Source organism: Ambystoma mexicanum, chromosome 11 (assembly GCF_040938575.1).
Source record: "Ambystoma mexicanum isolate Mex_15411 chromosome 11, UKY_AmexF1_1, whole genome shotgun sequence".
Classification (NCBI taxonomy): domain Eukaryota; kingdom Metazoa; phylum Chordata; class Amphibia; order Caudata; family Ambystomatidae; genus Ambystoma; species Ambystoma mexicanum.
This window is the reverse complement of record NC_090934.1, coordinates 1,469,682,833-1,469,708,864: the sequence shown is the minus strand read 5'-3', so window position 1 is coordinate 1,469,708,864 and position 26,032 is coordinate 1,469,682,833. Positions and strand designations below refer to the sequence as shown.

General features: G+C 46.2%; 1 protein-coding gene across 5 annotated transcripts in view; it reads left to right on the top strand.

Annotated features, from left to right (window-relative positions):
* The window catches only part of TP53BP1 (tumor protein p53 binding protein 1), a 429,855-nt gene that overhangs the window by 79,321 nt on the left and 324,502 nt on the right, over positions 1-26,032 (top strand). For all 5 annotated transcript variants that reach the window (XM_069625154.1, XM_069625150.1, XM_069625153.1 and 2 more), the window contains exons 2-3: positions 23,394-23,581; positions 25,069-25,171. In XM_069625154.1, coding sequence (XP_069481255.1) covers positions 23,402-23,581; positions 25,069-25,171 — 283 coding nt within the window. In that variant the 5' untranslated portion in view covers positions 23,394-23,401. The remainder of the gene's footprint in view (positions 1-23,393; positions 23,582-25,068; positions 25,172-26,032) is intronic.

Below are 26,032 nucleotides of genomic sequence, written 5' to 3'. Positions count from 1 at the left end.
GTACAAACCAACACTACGGTACAAACCTCTGCCATAAGAAGGAAGCTACCTTTTACGACACAGATTCAAACTGTAGCTTCCCACAATTCTCTATCTCCTTAAAAACAATCCAGCCCTTTTAGTTCATGGGCTTACCTCCGTTGCGCCCATCCACACTCCATTCAGACCTGGGTGACTAGCAGTGTCCTGGCCACCCTCACATAACTTTAATGACTGAAATGCACACACGCATAATCAACAGCACCACCACATGGGCTTTATTCAGCAAAAATACCATAACAGCAGACATCTCCATACAATTGTGTAGTTACAAACCAATACAATAACATTAAAAGCCGTTATTACTCTTTCAGTCATGCGAAATGGATTTATAAAAATACTGTATAAGTACAGTTTGGGGGCGTTTATGCGGATAAGGCCATGAGACTATACAGCCTTGCGTGATAAATGTACTTAAGGACTTGGGATACCAAATTCATGTCACATGACTGCCTTATCATATGCATCTCCTCATTGCTATTGCATATTTTCTTGAGAATTAACAAGGGTTGATATATATAACTCTTAGTACCATATACCTATTGCACAAAAGCAAAACGTGGACTAGAGTTTCAGGCTCATATTCACAAACTGCGCTTGAAGAATCCTACCCTGGTCCGCAGTTGTTGGCAAAGGTGGCAACACTAAGAATATTAAGCCTCAACTTTAGAAATAGTGCTTGTGTAGGGGCTGGTCAATTCAAGGTATGATTCTAGGCCCAGTTTGGTTTTAAACGCCTGTTGAAAGAGAATTACAGGCATCAAATAGTTTCCTCTGAATATAATCAACAGCGATCCTTTTTACATTACCAAATGTATTTTGTTGATAGTGTATGGGTTTGTCTAGAATTATTTAAACCCCAATGCCAACAAAATTGACTTTACATGACGAAACCGCGGCAGCACTTTCCCTCCCTGCAGACTCATTACATGGATGAGGGCTGCTCTAATCTCCTATGAGGGTGTTTGCCAAATCCTTACCCAATACAAAGCTGGCCTAAAACTAGCTTCTAATGCAATTGGGGGGGAAGGGGAGGAGACCCAACTTTGGGCAACCAGAGGGGACGGCAAGCAGTTTCTTTGAAAAAAACAATTTTCAAAGAGTTAAGTCTTGCTAAACTAGCACTGTCCCAAATTTCGGCGCCATAAAGGGAAGCTGCACCTACCTAGTTCCTATATAAAGTTAGTGCTGTTGATTCTGCCCTTCTCCCATGGGAATTAAAAGAAGTCGGGATTCACACGCTTAATAGCACCTCCCAATTCTCCCAAATGTGGACTCCAGTTCCTCAAAGGGCGTTCAGCCAATAGTGCGTTGGGAACATAATATGGTAAAAGGCGCTATACGAATGACAAAATGAATGAAAACGAATGTTGTTGCTGGAAACCTGGTTTTGGTTTTGCTTTGAGCACCCCAACCTCTACGTGCCAAACAGTCTGCATCTCTTTTGTACGAGACCACAAGCAACTTCAAACATGCTTCAGCCTCATTGGGCATCATCAGTGAGGAGTAGCTTGGGTCTCTAGGTAGAGTAGGGTCTGGACGCACGTGTCATACGCGGCCGAGCCGACTGGCGGTTACTACCGCGATGGAGGCTCCGGCGCCGACCGTAGTTCCAGCACGTTGTATTGCTTACGTGCAGTCACGGTCTAGTTTTCTTTCAACATGGCGATCGCTGGGAGGTTCATAAGTCTCCCTCTCCCAGCGATCAATGCGTTGCAACCCCCGTAGCTTCCTCTTCAGCCTTTTGGGTTAGACGCTAGTTTTCCGCCTTGCGGCTTGGCCGCTCTGCCTTTTTCTCATTATCGCTCCTTGCGATACCTTTATTCTTCCGCATTTCTCCTCCCTCTCTTTTTCTTCCCTTCCTGGTTCTGGGTCAGTTTCGCTTTCAGTTCCGGCGGCTCTCCCCTGCTCCTCAACTGGAGTCTCTCTCTCTCTCTCTCTCTCTCTCTCTCTCTCTCTCTCTCTCTCTCTCTCTCTCTCTCTCTCTCTCTCTCTCTCTCTCTCTCTCTCTCTCTCTCGCTTTTTCTCCTGGGTCCCGTTGCCGCTCGAGTTCTCTTGCTTGAGCTTCCTTCATGCTCTCCCTTGTTGTGAGAGCGCTTTCTGGTCTCCGTCCCCTTCGGCTCTGCTCTGCCACTTCAGCTCGCAGCGGCCGTCAGTTCGATTGCTGGACTCTGATACTTCCCCAAGGAAGACCTCTGCTCGACCTCCTGCCTCACAAGGGTTTTTTGTGCCAAGAAGGCTTTTTCCCTTGCCGCCTCCTACGGGAGAGGGGTCCCAGGACTGCTTGTTCCTAGCATTCACTGTGGCTTCCTCTCGTGGTAGGCAAGTTCCTTCATCCACTAGGAGAGATTTCTGCGCACGTCGGCGTCTCAATAAGACGAATTGGAGGATTACCACTCGGGTGAGGAGGGGAAAGGAACGGGACAGCACGTCTGGGTATACAGGTTCCACTCTGGGTTTACTGTTAACCACTCGCAATTGAGCTGGATGATGGCCTGGTGGAATGCACAGGGCAAGGCCAGAGGTATTCAAAAGCTTCCATCCAGTCAATCTGAGTGGGACGGGTTTGCCCAGACGTGGGTCCTGTGGCCAATGGTATTAGAGACCCCAGCTACACCTCTCTGATGACTGTTAGGCTAGATTTGAATTTTTATGCTAAATCTCCGTCACCTGTGAGACCCCCAGTACTTTTTGCTGGACTCGTGGATTATTTTTCTATGTTCCTGAGCGAGTGGGAATCTTTTTCTCCACTCAACCTTTCTTTTACTCTTTTTATGGGTGTCCTTTTTATGATTCTCTGTACTTACATTTTTGGAATTATACTTTCCTACAACATTTTGGGCAGTATTGCTGGGGTGCCCCTTGAGCTCCCTTTTTATTTTGTTTTCCTTGTGTGAACTACTGTTCCCAAGGGTAGAAGGATACTTGTTATCCTTTCTGTAATCCCCATTCTGAGATCAGCACACCCCACCTTTTGTGGAGTGCTAAGGAGATATATAGTATCCCCTTTCTCACTGCTCTTCTAACAATTCTGTTACAGTGACCAGCTTACTATAATGGCTTGTGGCAATGGACGTGTTCTACTGACTTTTGTGTGATTTTTGACTCGCAAGGCTGTCAAACCAGCTGTGGTCGTGCACAGAAGGGTCGCCGTTCATCTAGAATGTTGACTTTTCATTTTTAGTGTGCTTGTCCTTTCTTGGTCCTTGGTCTGCCGTCCTCAGAGGGGAAGTCCTGCTTTGATTCTCATTTCCGACGTGAACCCTTGTGTAGCCTGCCGAGGCTCCATCATGTCTGTGAAGACAGGAAATTAGGGAGAAGTCCGAAACACCACAGCCTTTTGTTTTCTGGCATGCCTTCCGGGAACCAGTCCTAACTGGGAGGCTGGCTGTCCTGAATGGACAACAACCACCAAAATTTGATGGTAGCATGTGTGCTGATTGGCTGGGTTCCTAGATAAATGACCCGGATCTGGAAGATGAATATGAAGATAGGTCGACCACTGGAGCTGAATCCGATTATGAAGAAGGGAAGACGGCTGTAACTAATTCCAGCGACTGGAGATCCCTGTTTAACCGCTGCCTGTTCTGACCCCTTCTTCCATGTGACCTGAGAATCCCGAAGATGCCGATTCCGACCCTTGGAGTGGTGGGACCAAACGGCATAAGAAGACCTGCATTTCGGCGAGAAATCCTCAGGAACTCTTTCCTGCATCCGTGCCTTATCCTGACATGCCTACTATTGGCCACTGTATCACCAGTGTCTCCCTTCTGCCATTGAGAACACTCATGACTTAGACTAGGGAAGGACTTCCAAAGTATAAGGCCACTGACTAAAAAATAGAACAAGTGTTGCAAAGTACTTATGTGCTTATGTATTCGTGCTGCAACTGATTATCGCTGAAATAGAATAAGTTACAAAGTGTTACGAAGCTCTTACTTGCCTGTTAAATGCTTACTGCCATTCTGAAAAGTATACAAAGTTATTTACTTACCTTTGAATTGTGTTCCACTGTAATAGTGGCAAGGGAATCAGTCTCCCCGTTTACTTGCAAGAGGAACTGGGCACTGGAGATCCCCTGCTTCAAGAACGGAAGACTCAGCCATAGGACAAAGTTCACTGTCTTTATTAACAATTCAAATGACTGGGACCGCAGCATGAACAACACAAAATTCTTCTCCAAGGACTCTCGCTCTCCAGGCACCTGTCGTTCAGTCTTGTTAACCTCTGATGTCACAAAAATTAGGTTACATACCAGAAACATAACAGTGTAAGGGATTGGTTAGTGAGGTGAACTATATATGTATTCTATAAGGGATTAGTATAATCAATGGGTAAGTCATATCCTCTGTGTCACAAATACAAAGTTACAGGTTAGTGGGAGGTGATCAATGTAAGCTTAGCTGGAAGGTAGTTTGGGATTGGACAGAAAGCGCTTTCTCAGCTTTGGAGAGTTACCAGGCCAAGTGCAACTATTCAAGGTGGTGGGAACGACTCTGAAGGTGCTGCATGTTCCCAATAAATTACCCTCTCTGATCTCCTAGCCCTTGAGACAGACCATTCGCGTTGTACCTGTATTGCCTTTTCTATTCTTCTACCTGTGGTTCGATGGGAACAGTCATTTGAGTCTGGTTGAAATGAATAGGCTCTGTCTTGTAGTTTCAGAACACGTGTATAGATACCACAAAATGGATTTCTCTTGCTTGCAAGTAGGATTTTCGGCTTGTGTTCCTTGCAGGAGTCTTATCTCTTCTGCTAACTTGAAACTTTCCTTCCCTACATGTCCTTGGCAAGGCTGTGCACGGGGTCCTTGCTGGGTGCCTGGTCTGCATGCTTCAGCAGGATCAGCCTGTCAGCCTTTCCCTATATTCTTAAGGTCATCCTGCTTTTCCCATTCACTCCAATGTACCTTTGGCTTCCATCTTTATTCGCATGGCCGTCCATGTTAGTTGTGGTTCAGCATCGGCAAGCAGTTCATATGGATTCTTATGCATCTTGCGGTTTCCATGTAGCAAAAAGATATACGTGTGTCAGTCTTCTAACTATTTGAGTCATAAGCATTGGCTTCTTGTTTATCATCAATAAAGCTAAATGTCTGTAACTTCATGCAGGTATTTCTATGTGCTTCATGTCTAACATATCTGTCACGATGTCAATTGTGACATCATCGGTGTTCTTCGAGGTTGCAGTCAGTTGACTTAAATTGATGACAGCTTTATCTCTTAAATAATGTCATCCGAGTATGGTCTGAATGGTTGTCTGAGTGAGTAGCACTTCTCACACCTGCGATACATCCATGATGGGGAGGAAGGGCCCAGAAGCGATGTGCATCTCTTGTTTCTCTGTCATCGGGCTGAGAGTGGGATGGGTGTAACGAGGGCCACGATTGGGTCTCCCTCTTCAATCCCCCCTCTGGTCCACAAATCAAACACTCTTCATAGTCGACCCGCTCTGTTTATGTGCGGCCTTGTAATCCATACCTTTTTTTTTTTTACCACCCCACCTACCCCCCAGATGTACATGGTACTTCACATGCTAGTCTAAGCTCCAGGTCCTATAGAAACAATCTGTTTAGTTTGCACCACATCCATCTTTTCCAATAGTTGCGGGGATCTGGGGGAAAGCGGAACATTGTATCTGGTGGGAACAGCGGACACTGCGCCAAATATGATTGCAACGCGCAGAGAGTCTGTCTCTCTATCAGTTTTCTTTTCTGTGTCCAGAAATATTTTCATCCCTGTTGTTTTTTCAGTAGTGTTTTTGAATTGTGCTATATCTACTCTGATAATGCAGAAGGCAAATAATACTAGCACTAAGGCAGATATCAACACTATCAATCCTCTCGCCATCCATGATGGTATCCAGGAAACGTCGTATGTCGGCCAATCTTCGCCTTCTCCTATTGGGTTTGTTACTGCCTCCATTTTAGCATGCAAGTCTGATAATTGTATGATTGCCCCTGTTAGTGTCCCATTCTCTCCATCGTGGGAGGCACGTATGTACAGCAATAAGGCCCGATCTTGGTGCAAACGCCTCCTTCAACAGCCGTGTGGAGATCCAGAATGTATCTGTTCTGTAAGTCCATCAATCTAACAGCTATCAAATCTTCCTTGATGGCGTTAAACCCCTTAATAGTCGAGTTTACCGTCTGCAACAGTTCCCATCTAGTGATCTGGAGGCACTTGGCGTTCACATTGGCCTGAACTCCTGAACCACTGATGTAAAGAATATCTCCATCCTGCTTAATAGTCTGTGTTCTTGTGGTATTGCGTCTAGTGCATCTTCCATTTTAGACACAATTCCTCTCTTTACTCTTGTTAGCTCGACAGATCTCTCCTTCCTCTGGTGTGTGTTCATTTTGGGCAATCCATCTAATCCTATGTCTTTTCGAGGCATTACTAATGCTGGTGTGTTCAGCTGTACTAGAGAGCATATCCCTCCCCAGTTAGCCTGTAATTGTATGTATGCCATGGACCCCCAGGCCCAGTAGTGATCCATTAGCACCGCAGTACCTACGCTCATTTCTGGTATCTTCGATATTCGCTTGCATCCTTTGCATATTCTCTCCAATCTTCACCAGACCATCATTCTGGAAACGCAAGGAAGCATTCTCTAGTGGTATAATTGGCATGGTACCTGCTTCATTCTCCACTCAGGTGAGCAATTTTGCACTTGCTACCCACTCCTTGAGGCAATAGTCATTTTCCTTCTGCACCACTTCTACTGGAACTGTCGGGAGTGCATGTGCTTTGCACCCTATCATTCCTTCCTTCATCCTTGTCCTGTGAATATTTGTCCATATACTAGTAACTGGGGCCTTTCCCAGCATCCTGCCATTCCTCTTATCTCTCTTTGTTCTGTCTTTGGGCATTGCAACTCCCTTTGTGTCACTTCCTCTATTCAGGATTCTCAAATTTAGGTGTTTTCTTCCCCCTGTTGTTTAATTTGCACTGTACCAATACTTAAAATTGCATTGTGAAACCTAGGCCTTTCTCCCTCTATTCAGGATTCTCAAACTTAGGTGGGTTTACCCCCTGTTGTAAACATGCATTCGAAAATTCCTTAAATCCTGGGTGTTGTCGTCTTGCCCTATTGCTCAACCCTCTTGGCTCTCGCTGTCTGTCTGCCTGCACCCTTTCCCGGTGTCCTTCCCTAATGTTCCCCTCTTCTCTCCTCTCCCCTCCTACTCTATGGTGCTCTCTGTCTCGCCTATCTTTTCTAACTGCTTCTCTGTTGACTATCCTGCTCTCCTCATGAAATCTGGTAGGAAGAAGTTTAAAAAGGATATCCTGGTCTCCAACCCAGGCCTCCCTATCGCTGACACCTATACTAGTGCCTCCTCCAAGGAAACTCTCACCGACATTCTTTGTCGTTCCCTCGCCAGACCTATGCACCCTTCATATGGTCTCTGTGCTCTCCCTTTTCTCTTCTTCTCCCATTAATGGTGGCACCTGGTGGGATGCCCTCCTGACCTCCTTCCATTCCTCGAAGGTCATCATTAATGTTTATTCCAATGGGACCATCCTGGTCCAAGGCCAACCTTCACCTCATTGATAGATGCTTCCTGCGCCTCATCAATTTCCTTTCTTCTTCTGCTGTCCCCTCTTCCCCCCTCCCCCGCCTCCTCGCCTCCCCCCGCTGCCGCCTCCTCGGCTAGCTTGCCCTGTCTTTCCCTCTCTGCCCCCCTTCGGGTTCCTTCCACACCTCTGCAGGGCGTACCTCTGATCTGTACCCCCCCCCCTGGAAGTCCTTGCAACCTTCTTCATATTGCCACTCTTAACTCTTGCTCAACTGTCAAACACTCCTCTGACATCTGCTGCCTTCTGGAAGAACTTGACCTCGATATCCTCGGTCTCACGAGACATGGCTCACGGCCAGCTCTGTCACAAGCTTTGACACGCTCCTCCCTGACGGCTGCAAGACCCTTTCTGCGGCCAGGTCCACTCGCTCCGGAGGGGGTGTAGCCCTGATCTTCCCCAAGTGGATTCCTGCCTCTGTCCTCCCTACGCAGGCCTACTCCTCTTTTGAATGCCTCATCTGCAGGCTCTCTCTCTCTCTCCTCTAGCCATTCCCTTACTGTGGCTACTATCTATCAGCCACCTGGTCAGACTTCCTCCTTCCCCTCTGAGTGGGCGGACCTCTCCTTCTCACTCCTGGCCTCAACCACTTCTTGGAGACTTCAACATCCCCCTGGATGCCTCCTGTCCTTCCTCTGGACTCTTTCGCGACCTCTGTGACTCTCTCATTCTTCCCTCTGGCCCGACTCACTCTGCAGGGCATTCTGGATGTTCTGATCTCCTCAGACCTTTCACTTTCTCCTTTCTTCCCACTTCACCCTCTCTACCTCACAGGCCAAGCCACCTCCATCACTGCCACCCACCTTCTCGGTCATCCGGCCCATGAAGCGCGTATCAGTTGAGGCTTTTGCCGCCACTTTCTCAGCCCCTCGGCCCCCTTTGGCTGATTCTCACCCTGACGCAGCCCTTTCCATGCTCCACCCTGCTATATCTGATACTCTTGATATCCTTGCCCCTGTCATGAGGATCCGCCTGAAGCCCAAAGCCAAGTGCAACTCCTGGTACGACTCAGGCCTCGTCACCCTTAAACGCAAGTTCAGAGTGGCTGAGAGGAAATGGCGTACTTCTTGTACATCCTCCGACAAACTGGCCTGCCGCCTGCTCCAAAGGCAATACCGGCTCTCTGTCCTCACCAAGAAGAGTGCTCATATACAAGCCTGCCTCTCGGCGGCATCTAATAACTCGGCTGAACTCTTTATAATCTGCAAGGAACTGGCCAATCCTGCTGCAGTCTCTACCTCTCCTATCCCTTCCCAGGCCCTCTGCACAGCAATGGCTTCTCACTTCATCTCTACAACTCAGGACATGCTATCCTCACTCTCCTCCTCTTCCCCCCACCCCCTATACTCCCTGCTCTTCCTCTGGCCCTTCTGCGGCCACTCCTCCTCCCTCCTTCTCTGCCTTTCCCCTGTTCTCCGCAGACAAGGTTTCTAGACCAGTCTGATCTATGAAAGTTTCATCAAAACCGGTTCAACCCTGTTCCTCCAAAACCATCAAGGACCACATTGCCACCCTGGCTCCTGCTTTGGCTGACTTCTGCAACCAATCCTTCGCCACTGGAGTCTTCTCATCCCTCTTCTTAAGAAACCCTCTGCTGATCCCTACTGCCCGGCCACCTATCTCCGAATCTCCATCACTCCCTTCCTGGGCAAGCTCCTGCAGAAACTGGCCATCTCCCAGCTTGATCTCCACACTGAATCTGTTAGTTTTCTTCATGACCATCAGTCTGGCTTCAGAGCTGCCGGAAGCACGGAAACTGCTCTCCTGAACATCCGTGAAGACCTGCTCTCCAACCTTGACTCTAACACCCCCTGTGTCCTCATCTTGCTTGATCTCTCTTCTGCCTTTGACACTGTCAACCATGCCATCCTGCTAAAGTGTCTCTGTGATAACCTAGGTATCACCGGTCAGCCCCTGTCATGGCTGACCTCCTTCCTCTCTGACCGACCCTCCCAGGTCCAATTTGGGTCCTTCCTCTCTATCTCTTTCTCTACTTGTGGTGTCACCCAAGGCTCTAACCTCTCTCCCTGGCTGTTCAACCAATACCTTGCACTTGTTGCCACTTTCTGCCCCAACATTCAGTGCTATGCGGATGACCCTCAACTCATCTTCAGGCTACCTTCAGCCACCTCTTCCCCCTCTCTCTTTGCTGACTGTCTTGTCTGCTATCCAGGAGTGGTGTGCCGCCAATGACCTATGCTTTAATGCCAGTAAGACTGAGATTCTCCTCATCGGCACACCCACTCCCTCCTTTCCTGTAGCTCTCTGGCCAGCCTTTCTTGGCCCTCTTCCTGCTCCCACCCGTAAGGCTAAAAACCTGGGGGTCATCTTCGACTCCACACTCTTTCCCCCCTCACATCTCTGACATCTCTAAGAAGTCACACTACCAGCTGCACCTCCTCAGAGGTATTCTTCCTTTCCTCTCCTTCCCCCAGAAGCTCACTGTCTCCAGAACTCTGGTTCTCTCCAGGCTGTATTACTGCAACAGCCACTTTCTAAATCTGCCTGCTTCTACTCTACGCCCTCTGCAACTCATCCAGAACAGGACTGCGAGACTTGTCCTTGGCCTCAAGCCCAGGGATCGTATCTCTCCATGACTGAAATCTCTGCACTGGCTCCCTGGGGCTGCAAGGATTAAGTTCAAAACCCTCTGCATCGTCCCCAAGGCCTTCTGGGGCCTGGTGCCTCAATACCTTCAACTCTCGCTTCCTAAATATATTCCCCCTCGAGCTCTTCGCTCATCTGCCTCCAACTCCCTCAGGGCCAGTCGCTCTCCAAGCAACAAGTTGGTGTTAGATCTCTCTCTTCGGCTGGGGCTTCCTTCTGGAACAGCCTCCCTACCCCTTGAAACTTGAGGAGAACCATTTTCTGTTCCGGAAGCTCCTAAAAACCTTCTTCTTTGCTTCTGCTTTCTCCCCTCTCCCTTGCTGAAGTCCTGGCTGACAATGGGACTGCACGGGTTACCTGGCCACCCATCTGAACTCGGGCCCTAGCCCTGCCAGTTGCACACTTGCACTGCCTCCCTGGCAACCCTGCACCGGGGGTCTGTTTTCTGTATCCCTACAGTCCCCAAACCAGCACTTATGTCTGCACTCACCCTGCACTTGCCACCAGCTGGCCATTCTTAATGTATTTTTCATGTAATTATTTATTATCCCATGTACTGTACTTCCCCTGTACGTTTCTTTCCCCCTTCCTTGCACATGCACGATCTGAATGACACCTGGCCTAGTAGGAGCGTTGTCTGTCTTCCCTCTGTTCCCCTTCCCTTGCCCCGTCGCGCCTTGAAACACTTGTGTATAGGCACGTTATAAATGTCATATCATATACTCTGGCTTCTCCTTTGTTTGTGCTGTCAGAAACATACTCTATGGTCTTGTCAGTGCTCCAATAGTCATCTATCATTTCTTGAGTCTTGATATAGCTATCTTCATACAGGAGCTTCTTCTGCAACATCCATCTTGGTGTGGCCCATCTGCCTTGGAACCGGCCTCCTCTTGTGCCGAGCGACAGGTGCATGAGGCATTGTGCTGTGGCTTTTGGGATTTCTGTTGCTATGCATGTTCTGGAGGTACTCGTGGAATAGGGGGACGAGGGAGCACACATAGCAGCTCTGCTCTGCTCTGCTATGTTTTCTCTCTCCCCAACCTGGCCATGTGCTTGTACCACACGTTGTTAGACACATGTGGCGAATCAGCTAGGTAATAATTTACATGTTCAAAGTCGATATCTATGCTTCGCCTGAGTCTTTTTACTTCTTGGGCAGCGTTGGTTACCCGCCCAGATATGGTTTCAGTGAGAGCAAGAATAGGGGTGTGTAAACAGGGACCAAAGCTTGAGCATGCAACAATACAACCTTTTGTAATGCACAGAGGGTAAGAGACAACAGATGGCTACAAATATCAACGCAATGTATCTTGTCACAGCTTCCTTTTTTGTAATGCTGGATGTTTTTTTATATTGTCCATAGAGTTCAATAAGTCCCCTTAAAAAAGTCTTTTGAAATGCATCATTAATATTTAGTGGTCAAGTTCTCCTGTGGTAATACTGAGCAAGTGCAGCAAAAAACAATCGCTCCCAGACAAGTCGCACCTTAGCACTCGTTAGAAATGCAATGACATGTGTGTTGCCTCGTGTTAATATGGGTTCAGTGTGTGCCACATAAAGGAGAGAAGCATAAAAGAACACCTTATGTGGCATCATTTGTTCGAATGAGGCTGTAAGCCCAGAAAAAGTGCTTCTCAAAGTTGGTGCCGGTATAAAAGCATTAGCAAAATCAGTCCAAACTTTCACAATGATTACCTAGTGTAAGGAAAGGATAGTGTGCCCAGTCTATTTTTTTCATTTTGTTCTTGTCTAGCTCTAGTCGCTGATTGTGTCTGCATTCTTGGAGCTGTTTTTTTCTCATTGTTGTTCTTGTGTTGAATCGTCTACATGTTGGACAGGGGAGGTCTCTCCTCGGCAGGGCTTGATAATTCCACACCTTTTGTCCCACAAGCTTCACTGCTTTGTCTGATGCCTGTTCTACAGAATACGGGCCCTCAAACCTGGGCTTGTACCAGGGCCGAACAAAATTAGGCAGATACACTGGTTCTCCCAGATAAAGAGGTGGTTGCTTAAGCAGTTCAGAGTCTGTTACTGGTGTGTTCTCTTCTCCATCCTTCTTCGACCTCTGCTGCCAAGACTGGAGCTGTCAGGAGATCAAAGAAGCACTAGCCATCATTGAAGTGAGGTATTTGTGCATCTCGTCACAGTGGCTGTCCTTTGGGCATCTGTCAACGCTCTAGTGGGAGGAGCAAGCAGGAGTTGCATTCGTCGTCCTATCACCTCCTCATGAGGGGTTAAATGGTGGTCAGATCCGGGTTGATTGTGCAAGGCTAATGGCAGGCAATGTAGCCATCCCTTCTTTAATGTTGGCAGGCAATGTAGCCATCCCTTCTTTAATGTTGCTTTTATTTTATCTATTTTCTCCTTCAGCAATCCATTGAGGCGTTCACAAATCCCATTTGCTTGTGGGTGATGAGCGCGGGAAAACCTATGCTTAATCCCCAGCAGGGCTGTGATGTTTTGGAAGGTTTTGTTTACAAAGTGAGGCCCATTGTCTGAACGCATGACCTTGCACACCCCCCATCGGGGGAACATTTCTGATGAGGAATTTTGCTGCACTGAGGGCATTGGAGTGTGAGCATGGTCCAGCGTTGATACAGCGCGGAAAAAGTGCATAGCACTATGATCATGCAGCAGTACCCTTGGCAATCTTGGATCAAATCCACATAATCTATGTGGAGATGTTAGAAGGGCCCATTAGGGTGCGGTATTGCTCCTTGCGCAACGTGTGACCCGACCCGCATTGCACTTTTACATGCTATGCAATTATCCTTAAATGTGGCAATATATTCCACCAGATTGGGACGGAACCAATCTTCCCCAATATGTGCAGCAAGAACATCTTTACTTGGGTGGGTGGGGTAATGCAGCAGAGTGAGCGCAATCTGCATCAATGTTGTGGGAACCGCTGGCTTTCCTGTGCTCTCGTTGCCACAATGCATCTGTAGGGGATATTGAACATCCTCTCTTTACCCACAACTCCTTTTCTTCTAGTGATGCTCACCCCAGAAACTCTACTATTTGGGTAACAGGCAATTAACTATATACCCTTCTCTCAGTATCATGTTACACACGCGTATGCATGGGGTGTCAAACTCATTTATTTCTGAAAGTATGCAGCTTCCTACGCTTCTGTGTCTGCTGCTTCATTGCCTCGGGAAATCAGGACCTTCCCCCTCGTGTGTGCCTGGCAATTCATGACCTCTATGGCTGATGGGCGTTGTAGTGTGTCTGAGTCTGGCCAATAAGGTGTACCGTCAGCACATCGATGGCCCCTCATCTTCCACCGCAACAATCTGGCATGTACTGTGGATGTGACATCATAGAGGTAGAGTCAGAGTACCCAGTGATCTCGTCCTCCTGTGCGTCTAATGCCATTTTAAGAGCTGCTAGGTCTGCTGTTTGCACTGAAAAATGTGAAGGCAATCTTGAAGGGTCCCGTGTGGAATTTGGCTCCTTTCGCTCCTCTATGACTTTCTTTACTTGTGGTGATCTAACCTATCCTCCTGGTTCTTCAATGTTAACATGGCCCCCTTGGCCCACAGGATTTCTACCTTTACCTCTAACTTTGTGTTATGTGGATGACATGCAGCTCTCTTTCAGGCTACCCTCGGCCTCCTCCTCCTCACTCATCCCTGACTGTCTGCAGTTCAGACGTACTGTGCTGCAAATGCTCACTGCCTCAATGCCACTAAGACAGAGATCGTCTCATAAAGACTCCTGCTCCCGCTTCCCCACTTTCACTCTGGGTGTCCTCCCTTGGCCCTGCGCCCTAACCTTCTAATAAGGCAAAAATCTGGGCGTCATCTTTGACTTCACTCTCTCCTTCTCTTCTCACATCTGACATCTTAAAGTCTCACTTCCAGCTGCACCTCCTCAGAGGTATTCTACCTTTTCTCACCTTTCCCCAGAGGCTCACCATCTCCAGAGCATTGGTTCTCTATAGGCTGGACTACTGCAACCGCCTCCTTCTCAATATTCCTAATGCTAAATTCCATCCTCTACAACTCATCCAGAACACAACTGCAAGACTTATCCTTGGCTTCAAGCCCAGGGACTGCATCTCTCTGGTGCTGAAATCCCTCCACTGGCTCCCTGTGGCTGCAAGGATCAAGTTCACGACCCTCTGCATAATCCACAAGGCTTTCTCGGGCTGGGTCCTGCACTTCACAATGCTCTCTTCCTAAATACTTTCCCTCTAGAGCCCTCTGCTTGTCCTCCAACTCTTTGTGGCTAAGCTGTTTTTTCAAACAGAGATTTGGGGGTAGATCTTAATCCGCTGCACGTGCCTCCCTCTGAAACAGCCTTCCCGCCTCTCTTCAACCTGATCCGGATCACCCTAAATTCTGGAAACTCCTCAAGACCTTCCTCTTCTGTTCCTCCTTCTTTCACCCTCTTCCCCTGCTTACCTCCTTTCTTTCTCTCCTGCCTCACTCCTTCTCTTCCCTAACTCGGTACAGCTTCTTGCTGACTGGCCGCCTGCCTCACCTCCAGAGCCTCACCGGTCCTGGCTCCCCCTCCAGTCTTGCACTTGCCTCCGGGCCTCTGCACCATGTTCTGCATTACTGCACTTCAGCTTGCGCCCCAGGAGAGGGGTAACCTCTCTGCACTTAACCCAGGGCCCTGCTGAACGGGGTGCACTTATTTTCCTCCTCCCCCTTCCTCACACCTCCGTCTGTAGACTTAATGACCTGAAAGTACTAGGACTAGTAGGTTTGTTTGTCCTGGTCTCCTCCCTACTCCCCCTTTGTCTCCCCTACCTAACTTGGTCGCTCCTGAAACACTTCATGCACTTGACCTAAGAGAAATGCCATCAGGCCTAGTATGCTAGTTTTTTTATATATATATCATTCGGAAACTTCAAGGCCTAAGAATGACTAATGTAGTCCCTTGTTCCCTTCCCCTCCTTGAAGCGATTCACTTGTGTATAAGCGCTGTATAAATAAGCAATTACAAATAATTACAATAGCAAAAAGGCCATGCTCCACGTAAAGGTGGTAGTACACCCCGTTGTGATATTTGCAGATTTCTCTACTGCAAATGCATCAGCAGCCAATGCTTGTTCGCAAGGGTAGTGTCCTTTCATTACTGGGTCTAAATGCCAACTCTAATAAGCCATTGGTTTGTGCCCTAGGGGTGTTTTCTGCATGAGCACTGCCGTCATCACTACTCCGTTGGAGTGTGATAACAAATGGAATTCCTTACTATAGTCCGGGAACCCCAACACCGGGACTGTGCGTATTGCCCCTTTCAATTCCTCAAATGCTATAGCCATCTCCTGTGTCCATGCCGGGTTCTCCCACACACGCCCCATTGAAGGGATACAACCCAAGACGACTTGCATTTTGGGCAGGCTATCTGATGCGCAAACTTGGATCCTTCGGGCCTAGGAATGACAGGAACAATCAATCATATTGCAGTCTCTTGGGCACGCACTATATAGAGAATTATAATTTTGGGGGAATAATCTGTTTAAAGTATTGAACTCAACACGAGAAGTGACCACAGTAACTTCATTTGCTTATTCGGAATTGACAAATACTAGCGAATCCGGATGTTTATCTTGAAGACGATTTCATTCGAAACATGTGTCTATGGACCCTGTGGTGAATTATTTATATATATATATATATATATATATATATATATATATATATATATATATATGTATGTATATATATATATGTATATATATATATGTATTTTGTTGCAATCTTAGTTATTTATTTCTCTCATCAATCATATTGCTTCAATTAAATAGAATAAGCAGAGTGCGACAAGCCAAATCTGTAAACATTTTCATGTCAGGTTATCTGCCCCCCCCCTCTGGGCCTCCCGGAGCCTGCTTAGAAGGGGTCTTCTTGTGTATGTGCTATAACTGAACACCCAGGCCCTGCAATAATTACAGAGACCTATGAATTTCTGCATCTCCCTTACCGTCTGTGGCATTCTAAAGATCGCCTCTGCTCTTCTTGGGGTTACCTTCCTATGCTATTACCTGTCCTATGTACAACACCTCACTTTGGCAATATTGCAACTTTGCCTTACCTACCTTATAACCCTTCTCTGCTAACACTGTCGGCAGCTGTACTGAATCTCTTCAAAACTGCTCTTCTGATCTGCTGCAAACCAAAATATCATCTGTGCTCTGAACGATTATGCTGTTCGGATGTATGTTCCCTAGGTCCATTTGGGGGACCCTATTAAATGCAGAGGGTGATTCACAGTACCCCTGAGGTAGCCTTGTGTGTTTCTACTTTTCATTTCTATATAGAAACGATGTCAGATCCTGTGGCTCCTCATGTAATGCTATAGAGCAGAAAGCATTCTTCAAATCTATTACCGTAAAATGGGTAGGTTCTGGTGGAATGCTGCTTAGTATTGTCGCAGGATTGGGAACTAACGGGAACTCTGCTTCAACATTATGGTTCAAACAGGCGCAAGTCTTGAATAAAATGCACAATCCCCCTGTCGCCTTCTTCACTGGGTACACAGCCGTGTTACACTAGGATTCTGAAGGCACCAAAATCCCTTGCTGCACTAACGCAGCAATTGTCTCAAATGTCTTTGTCTGCCTCCCTGGACAAAGGATATTGTATTGCCCTTGATAAGATAGTCCCTGGCGTAATCTTTATTTTAACAGCTTAATAGATATGTATTTAGTTTGATTCTGGATATGTATGCAGAAAGGATGCCAGGTATCCAGCATCTCATTCCGTAACCTTGGACCTTCACTAGCACCTAATGGCGCTGTCTTTTGTTACAATGAAAATTAATAGTTTTCAAGCTCTCTTAAGGAATTGGCGTATGAATAATTGATTATTCTATATCAAATATCAATAATTATTCATAAAAAGGCAACAATCTATTATTGGTACAAAATACAACTTTACTCCAAATACAATTGAAGCATCATACGTTCAAAAACAGTTTTCATTCGGTAGGAAGGTCTGCAGGGCCCTCGTGTATTGTAAACAATCCATTCAAACTTGTATTTCTAATATTTGGAATAGGCCTGGGTTTCTATATTCTGTTTTATTTGCTGTTTTGATTTGTTGGGTGCCCAGTTATCGCAGGGTGTTTTGTCGTGTTTTGCAAGCAATGCACAAAGGTCTCTTTTCGAGAATGCGCCGCCTCTGACATAGCCACTTCTAGGAGCTTCTTCACCAATAAGGGAATAAGATCATCAAGTGCCCACAACCCCAGGGCATCAGGGACCTAATAATATTAGGGTCTCTTTTCGAGAATGCGCCGCCTCTGACATAGCCGCTTCTAGGAGCTTCTTCACCAATAAGGGAATAAGATCATCAAGTGCCCACAACCCCAGGGCATCAGGGACCTAATAATATTAGGTAATGATCATTTTGATTTCAGCAACATCCAATCCACATTTTAGCATTAATAAAGGCACGTATAATCCTGTGCCATTCTCCTTTCTTTCAATGGTTATTTTAGAATTGATTTCAAAATCGTGTTTGTGACTGGTTATATTTCCTCTTAAAAATAGAAGCTAGAAAGAGAAAGAAACAGCATGTAATTTAAGAAAGTATTTTAGACCCTGCTGACACGTAAGAGAAGCTTGTGATTTTGGTAGTAGGACCCACAGTATTGCCCAAGAATATCCACTACACAGGAAGTTCTATCTGCCCGTCTCAATTCTAAGTGGTTCCTGATTACATGAGCATAGAAAACCTCAGTTTTATTTCAAATGGGCACAGCGCTTGGCACTGCAATTTTGGTAATCAAAGAAGTTCCAATGTCTTTCACAGAATAAAATATCTTATTTCTGGACATGAGGTGGTGTTTTTATTTCCTGTAAAAATCATCCACTGTTGCCGTACACGAGATGTTTTCGTGCCATGTTGAATTTCAGGACAACCCTGGGTTTTATTTCTAAGCAGAGTACAGTTTTATAGAGAAGCAAAGCTTGCCCCCATACTGCATTTCCCTGAGAGGTGGAGAGGGCAGTAGCAATTACCCAATGCCCACATAGCGTGTGTTGGGAAGTCTGAGTGACACAATGTTGGTTGAATGGACAAAGAGCCTGTGTTGTGATGGCTAAGAACATACCCAGCAGTATGCCCAATTCAGTATTGGCAAAAGAGCCTGAGCGTCAGAAGGTGCCTAGAGCTTAGAATGGCAGTGGGTTTTATAGTATTTACACAATGTTATTCAATAACAGATGGGCATGAACCTCCTCCCGACAGAGGGCACAGTGTGTGATCAGTTATGTTTCTTTGAGTTGTATCTTCTCTGCCCCAGGCTATGAGATTTGCCTCGGTGGATGTGTATACAGTTTATTTTTTATGTATCTTTGGTTAAAAAAAAACCTTTACATACCAAATCACAACTATTGTGTAAAAAGCACAATTACAACAGTTTCATGAAAAGGGAGCGAAACAGGAAGGAAAAAGAGTTACACACCTTGAAACCATTTCTCTACTATAATGACATTACACAGCCACTTTCCATTTCTTTCGGTGTATATATTGCAGAATCTTAATGGAGCTCAGATATTATTAGTCTTGGCCTAGAAAAAGGTATGCCATTTTCTCGTTACCACCTAATTCATGTGTAGGTGTACATTTAGCAGCAGTCTGCTTTAAACTAAAATATTGCATCATTTCCGGACTTGTGTCTTCAAATGACAATATTGCATCTTTTCAGGACCTGCACAACTGTGGATGTTAAAGCCACTTCATGACCAGAAATCATTCTATCCCAAAGAGGTTCTGAAGTTAAACCCTCCTCCCGTTCTACAAATCTCCTAAAAAGGGCTGATCTCGCACAAGTCCCTCACCGTCCATTAATAGATGTCTTAGCGATTGGTTAGTGGGAATAGTGCATATTTCGCACAGTTTCTGTGCTTCTCCCCCTTTTTTTCGTTTAGCCAGGTCTTCTCCAGTGTGTGTTTAAGTTTAAACGTGTTCTAAGAAAATTGTTCCTAATCTGTCTGGAAATTTCACTAAATAGCGTGGAGACAGTTTCACAAATTGTTGCTGTTCACATAGCAAAATCAATGGTGTTTGTACGTTTGTGGCAAACAATGTTGCATTGGTCAGTGTTAGGGTGAGTATTGTGGGAATCTGCAGTTGTCAAATGGCTCATACACATTACTTATGAATGAAACTAAAACTCTCAAGGAGTGATTGGCTTGAGAACATGTTCTGACTTCTTGGAACGTTCTATTTTTATTTGAACATGTATTCACAGCGTGCAAAGCCCATAGCCATCTAGCTGCTAGTTACACAGTGGTGAAGAAGATCTGGGGGTGGATGGAAGGGAGAGGGTCAGGGAGAGGGAGGGTAGAGGGTCAAAGTCAGTTGAAGAGGTGCATCTTGAGGTGCTTTCTGAAGACGTTGTAGGAAGGTTTGTCTCGCAAGTGGGGTGGGAGATCGTTCCAGAGTGCAGGTGCCCAGACTGGGAAGCTGATTGCCCCCCCCCCCCCCGCCGATCTTGTGAAGTTGAACCTGGGTGTGATGAGGCAGTGTTTGTACAGGGATCTTATGGGCCTTGCCAAAGAGAGTTTCTTTATTTTGTCGGCTTTATATTGCGGGGCATCATTAAAGAGACAGCGGTGGGTGATGGACAGAATCTTAAAATTGATTCTATGCTTGATCGGGAGCCAGTTGGCAGCTTTTCTAGCCTCTGAAATGTGGTCCCTCTTACCAATGTCCAATGCTACCTGCAGGGCATTGTTTTGAATTGTTTGTAGTTTGTGCAGGCTCTTTTCAGAGATGCCGCAGACTAAAGAGTAGGTCTGATAGTATATTGGGTGTCATCTAAACACTCGTCCCACATCAATTGGCATTAATTATCACAAAATTGTATTCATTAAGAATTGATACATTTCATAAAACAATCCTAAAAATGATCATAGTGCATTTGGGTTGTTTTGAGATGCACTAATAGAAAATAGGCTGAAAGTAGTGAAGCTTAGGAATCCAGGTGTGATATTTACACACATCATTGTGATCCTTAAAAAAACATTACTCACCTGTGGTGTTCTTACTTGTGGTGTTTTAACATATTGTATATGTCTTATGCACTATGATCATTTTTATGATTGTTTTATGAAATGTATCAATTCTTAATTAATACAATTTTGTGATAATTAATGCCAATTGATGTGGGAAGAGTGTTTAGATGACACCCAATATACTATCAGACCTTCTTTTTGTATGGAAAAAATATATGCTCACAGGGCAAGAAGTTTGTTGATCCCTTTCTGTGACTCAGAACCCTTTTTTGAGAATAGAGCAGACTAAAGAGTTACAGTAGTGCAGTTTAGACCTTATAAGGCCGTGTGCAACTTTGAGTCAGTTCTCGGTGGAGAAGAAGGGTTTGCTGGCATTAATGAGCTTGATGACGTAGCCGGATGACTAGGCAATATGGTTGACCTGGCGGGTCAAAGTACACAACCAAGGTCTTGACAGAGGTAGTGACAGGGATGTTATGGCCATCAATGAAGGTTTTGTAGGCCGGTGGTAGTTTTGCCAGATGGCCAGGAGGCCCAATGAGGAGAAGCTCTTGTCTTATCATCATTGAGGCACGGGCTATGTGTGGCCATCCTGGCTATGTTGGATTTGCAGATAGTTAATTCTGAGAGTGTCCTTGGAGTGGTTGCCGGTGAGGCGGATAAGAATTTGAGTATCACTGGCGTAGTTTGTGTATGAGATGCCTAGAGTCATATTGGTCGAACAAAGGTTTTGTTTATACGTTGTAGCGTGTGGGGGAGATTGAGGATCCTTGGGGTATACAACATGATGTAGGCTTGGGGTTGGCAGTGGCCTCCCCGTCGAAGACTTGTGAGGATCTGTCTGCTAGGAGCGAGGCAACCCAATTGGCGACTTCCAAAGGGTGAGCCAAAGAAGTCAGGGTCTGACAGAGGATCTCGTGGTCTACGAGGTCGAATGCCACTGAGAGGTCGAGTAGTAGGAGTAGCGAGAGGGGACCCTGGTCGTTGGCATCATCAAGTTGGTTTTTCAGATCTAGGAGGGATGTTTCAGCCCCATGCTTAGGGCGGAAGCCTGATTGACCAGTTCCCAGGATCGGGTGGAATTCAAGGAATTTGTAGATAAGCGACTCTGTCCCTGTTTTTCAGGAGGAAGGGGACTGTTCTGATGCGTCGATACTGGGAATGGCAGGGTCGAGGCCAGGCTTTTTGAGCAACAGAGATCCAGCATTCCTTAAGCTTGGAGGGAACAGTGCATGTAGCAAAGGAGGAGGAGGAGGAGGAGGAGATGATGATGGTGGTGGTGGTGTTGGTGTTGGTGATGAGTGGAAGTAAGGGGTCTGCACATTCCTTAACTATGGCGGCTGGACTGACGTCTCCTTTGCAGTGGGATGGTTTGAGTCCCGTAATGGTTTTAGCAAGCGTGGAGGTGCTGATGGGTTGGAACTGGAAAGGGGGGGTGGGTGTTTCTTTGATCTGTAGGCAGGAAGGCGTTGTCTTTTGAGATGGTGGAAGGTGGGGAGAATGGGGGTTTCTATTTCCCAGCGGATGGAGTTCCTGTGAGCTGGAAGTCACTTTGGTGATTCTCTCATTGCAGGTGTCTGCTTTGGAGCTAAGGATTGATTGTTTGTATTTGGTGGAGATCTTGGCCAGGTGAATTTTCTTGGCCATGGAAGGGTCTTTGTGCAAGGTGGCTTCTACTGATTTTTGGAGGCGTGTGTGGGAAGGAAGAGGTTGGTTGAGGAGAGGGGTAATTTTGTTGCAGGCCAGTTTGTGTGTCCTGCGGGCCATGGTGGTGGGTTGGCCCAGCGCAGGTTTGCCGCGAATGGAGTCCTTGGGGACGGTGAAGGAGATGGTGTGTTGGTCAGACAGCGGGCAAGGATGGAGATGGTGCTCTCGTGGTCCACGATCCAGATGCGGCTGTGGGATTGGGTACGCTCTTTGATGTGTTGGGTGCAGCCTAAAGCTGCCAAGGACGTGGACAGAGGTGCACGCGGTCCTCCTCGAAAGTAGCAATAGGTGTTGGTGGGTGGTAGAGGAGATGGATGGTCAAGGTGGCATTATGTGAGAATTTTCGTTTAGCTGTGAGAGCTTTGCAGTTAGGGAGAGGGCTAGGGCTGGTGGTGTGCAGTGCAAGGGAGTCCTTGTAGATCTGGGCCACGCCACCACCTTTTTTAGGTGACCTGTCCTGTTACATCGGAGCATGGTGTATCCTGTGGGGATAGTGATGGATTGAGCTGGGCTAGCTGTGTGGGTGAGCCAGGTTTCAGTCAAGGCTAAGATGTCTAAGGTGATGAGGTCAAGAAGAAATGTGCATGGGCAGTTACAGATTTACTTTTGAGGAGGACGCATCAGACAGAGTTTTTAGGGGCGGCAGTGTGGATACATGAATCGCTTGGGGTCATGTGGCAAAAGCCCCCAATGTGGGGGAAGGAGCTGATGGTTGTGCATAGCAGCGGTGGTGTGGGAATGCAGTGTTGAGTTCAGCATTGTGGGAATCAACCATCTAGTGGAGGTGGGGGAGATGAATTGTGACCCTGTATGGTTCACCCCTTTTTTCCATGACTGTAGATCGGATTCAGGCTCGCGTTGTGTTCCTAGTCTGGCAGAAAATTATTTTATTTGTGTTAAAATGAAACTTTTTGAATGGGTTTTGAAAAGTAACTGTTGCCCTTTTGGTAGTGGTCGTCCATAGCACCACAAATGACCCACAGTTTGTTTTTAACTGGGTGGCCTAGGTTTATAGTATCATCAAACACATGTTCATGCAGTGTAATATTCTAGTCTTTTTACTGGAACCCACTGTACATTCCTGATATATGCAGCACAGCCTCCATTTTAGCTGTGCTCATTTTGGTTTGTGCGCAGCCTCGTGATAATTGCCTTGTGCTTGAATAAAAAAGTTTCCTGCTCCCCTCGCTCTCCAGACATAACCTTTTACTGCATGCCGCCCTGTTGCCTAATCTGCAGGACCAGCCTCTTGATATTACATGCATTGGCAAGTCGTATCTGCCTAAAAGCAGAACCCTAGATCCTTCTGGTATAAGCAGTCATGTAGGGGCTTGCTTGGCCTAGATGTCGGGACAAGGATGACCAAGAAGCGCCCTCTAATAACTATACACTACGAGAGCAAATGTGCTAAAAAAGGCACTGTGTTTGGTGCACTAATTACTCTTGCGTGCGCTCCATTGCTAACCTATATGGTTATTTTCTAGGATAGCGGATGGACCCAAATGAAAGTCAGCTGGACCCAGACTTTTCACAGCAGGAGACTCCATGCCTGATTGTGGCCGACTCGCAGCCAGAGAGCGCCAACACTGAAGACGACCATGAGCGTGCACACTTTGGCCTTCTAGCAAGACACATTTCAACCCTCCAAAGCCCAGAGAAGAGCCACGAGCTGGTACGCTAATGCTTAGCAAAATCAAATGAAAATGTTTGGTACCCAAGTAAGAAAGTATTATGCAACAGGTCAATATTGAGCTATGCTACATGCTGTGAGCTGCACTGACCAGTAATGGCCTGGCTGCCATTTTGGTGGAGGTGGGGGGGGGTGAGGGCTCCCAGGGGAATCTAGGGTGGTGCAGGCTAAATTACTAATTGAGATAACACAAGCCGGGAGGATTTTGCACCCTGTTTTTGTTACTAGCGAAAAATCGACGAGTAAAAGGACTGCCATAGAAATGATGACTGGCCTCCGAACGGAGCCTGTTAACATGGTATGGAGTGAAATAGCCTTTTTTAATTTAATTGAAAATTAAAAAGACCTATTTTAGAAAGACCACTCTGAGAATGCTCAGAGTGGTCTTTCTGAATCATACCTGTCGCTCCCCTGCCACACACGAGTGCACACAGGGCCCGTCAGATGATACGGGATGTGTTTGTGTAGGTTAGTCTGTTATGGTTATGGCAGGGAGGTGTTGTGCAGTTTCAAATGGGCTAGGGCGAAATACCCAGACCCCTGATTTCACATGCAGATGAAAGAAGGGGAGGGTAGTGATATATTTCGAAATATTTAAAAGCTGCACCAAAACGGTGTGCAGCCTTTAATATTGGCTTACACCACTATGTAAATCCTGTGACCTGATTGGTTGCTCGCACCCACTTGGATGAAAATAATAGTAATCGTAGGATAGAGAGAGAACTTTACTGCTTTTCAACATATCTACCAAGCTACCTCAGTGAGAAACCACCAAAAGCAAGGATATGTGCAGACTTGGACTCTGCCGCTGCAGGAAGGAAAGAACTAGACGACAGGCCTTTTTATATCTATACCCCCAGACTCTGGGACCTCCTCCCCGCCAACGCTTCTACATTTTAGGAAAGAGCTTCAGACCCTTGTCGTCAAGGAACTGCTCTTCCCGAGCACCTAGGTTCACATAACCTCCACTCCCCACACTACCTGAGATTGGGTGATCTGCTCTCACTGTTGGCTCTCCTTGTTGCCAAATTGCATGCCGTTCCCCTCCCGCTGTTGCTAGCTCCCTGCTCCCTTGTATCTCTGCTTCCTGCACCGTTCCCTTCCTCCAATCTATGATTGCAAAGCTCCCTGTTGCTTCCTGAAGCTAGGCCCTTGCTCTACAGAGACCCAAATAATACTAATACAAAATAATATCTATTGAATGATAGAATGACACTGCAACGTCAAGTGGCATGTTCAGAAGTGAAGGTTGAAGCAAGTCTTGAAATTACTTAAAGTAAATGGACATGTTTTTTTTAATGTAATGGTTTGGTAGCAATTTGAAATGGATCAAGTCTGTATTATGTGCAGTGCAGTACAGATTCCCAACAAGTTGTTTGATTTTTTCTTTTGTGTGTTTTTTGTTGGTGTGTGTGTCTATTTCTGCATTGTAATGGCAGAGAAATTATATATTGTTGTAATTTTTACAGGAACGATCACTTGGCCTTCAGAACAGAAGGCCCTTTGTTGAAGATGGAGAAGATGACGGAGAGGCAGGCTCTGTTGAGCCAATGAATAAAAACAAGACCGCAGGTGAGGGGTGTGGGGGGACGTGGGGGCCTCCACAATTGCTTGACTGAGTTCCTCTCAAGTATTACGTTTTTTCACTGGACCTAAATGGAATACGCCCTAGTTTCCCCGGTGGAAGCAGATCATTCTGCACGCGAGGCACAGAAGGTCCCTCTTTGAGCTTCATTTCTGAGTATCTTTGTTTTGTGATTGTCTATACTGACGGCTGCCAATGACTTTTTTATATAGTTTCTAATTTGATTTATGCAAAGCGTGCCATGCAGAGTAATTTGCGCTCCAGTTCGGGAGCATTCTCTGAGGTCAGCGGGATCGGTTGCCAGAAAGTCCCACATTTGTGGAGTTTACCATTGTTTATTAAGGGATACATCAATGTGTTTTAAAGTCCCACAAGAACTGATGACTGGGATGCATGAAACGTTTAGTGAAGCTTGTCCTGAAGAGCAGTTTTCACCCCAGGTTCCTCCTCTCTCCACTCGAGTGGAGAATGAAAATTACGGTGTCCAGTCATAATGTCGAATACAATAATGTCAAAGTCAAAATGTCAAATATTTATTCGAAAATAAAAATGTCGAATTACAAAAATGTCGAATTTTTTTCGATTTTTTTTTTTTCGAATTAATGTTTAAATAATTAATTATAGTTTATAAAACATAATTTTTTTAAATGGTTAAAGGTATATCCATGGTGGGTGGGGGGGATGGGGAGGGGGGGGGGCTGGGGTAGGAGTTTGGGATGGGGTTTTTTAATAATTAATTATTTAATTACTGTTTTATTAAATACTTTTTTAAAAAAATTAAAGGTATATCCATGGGGGGGGTTTTGGGGGGGATGGGGAGGAGTGGAGGGTTGGGGTAGGGGTTTGGG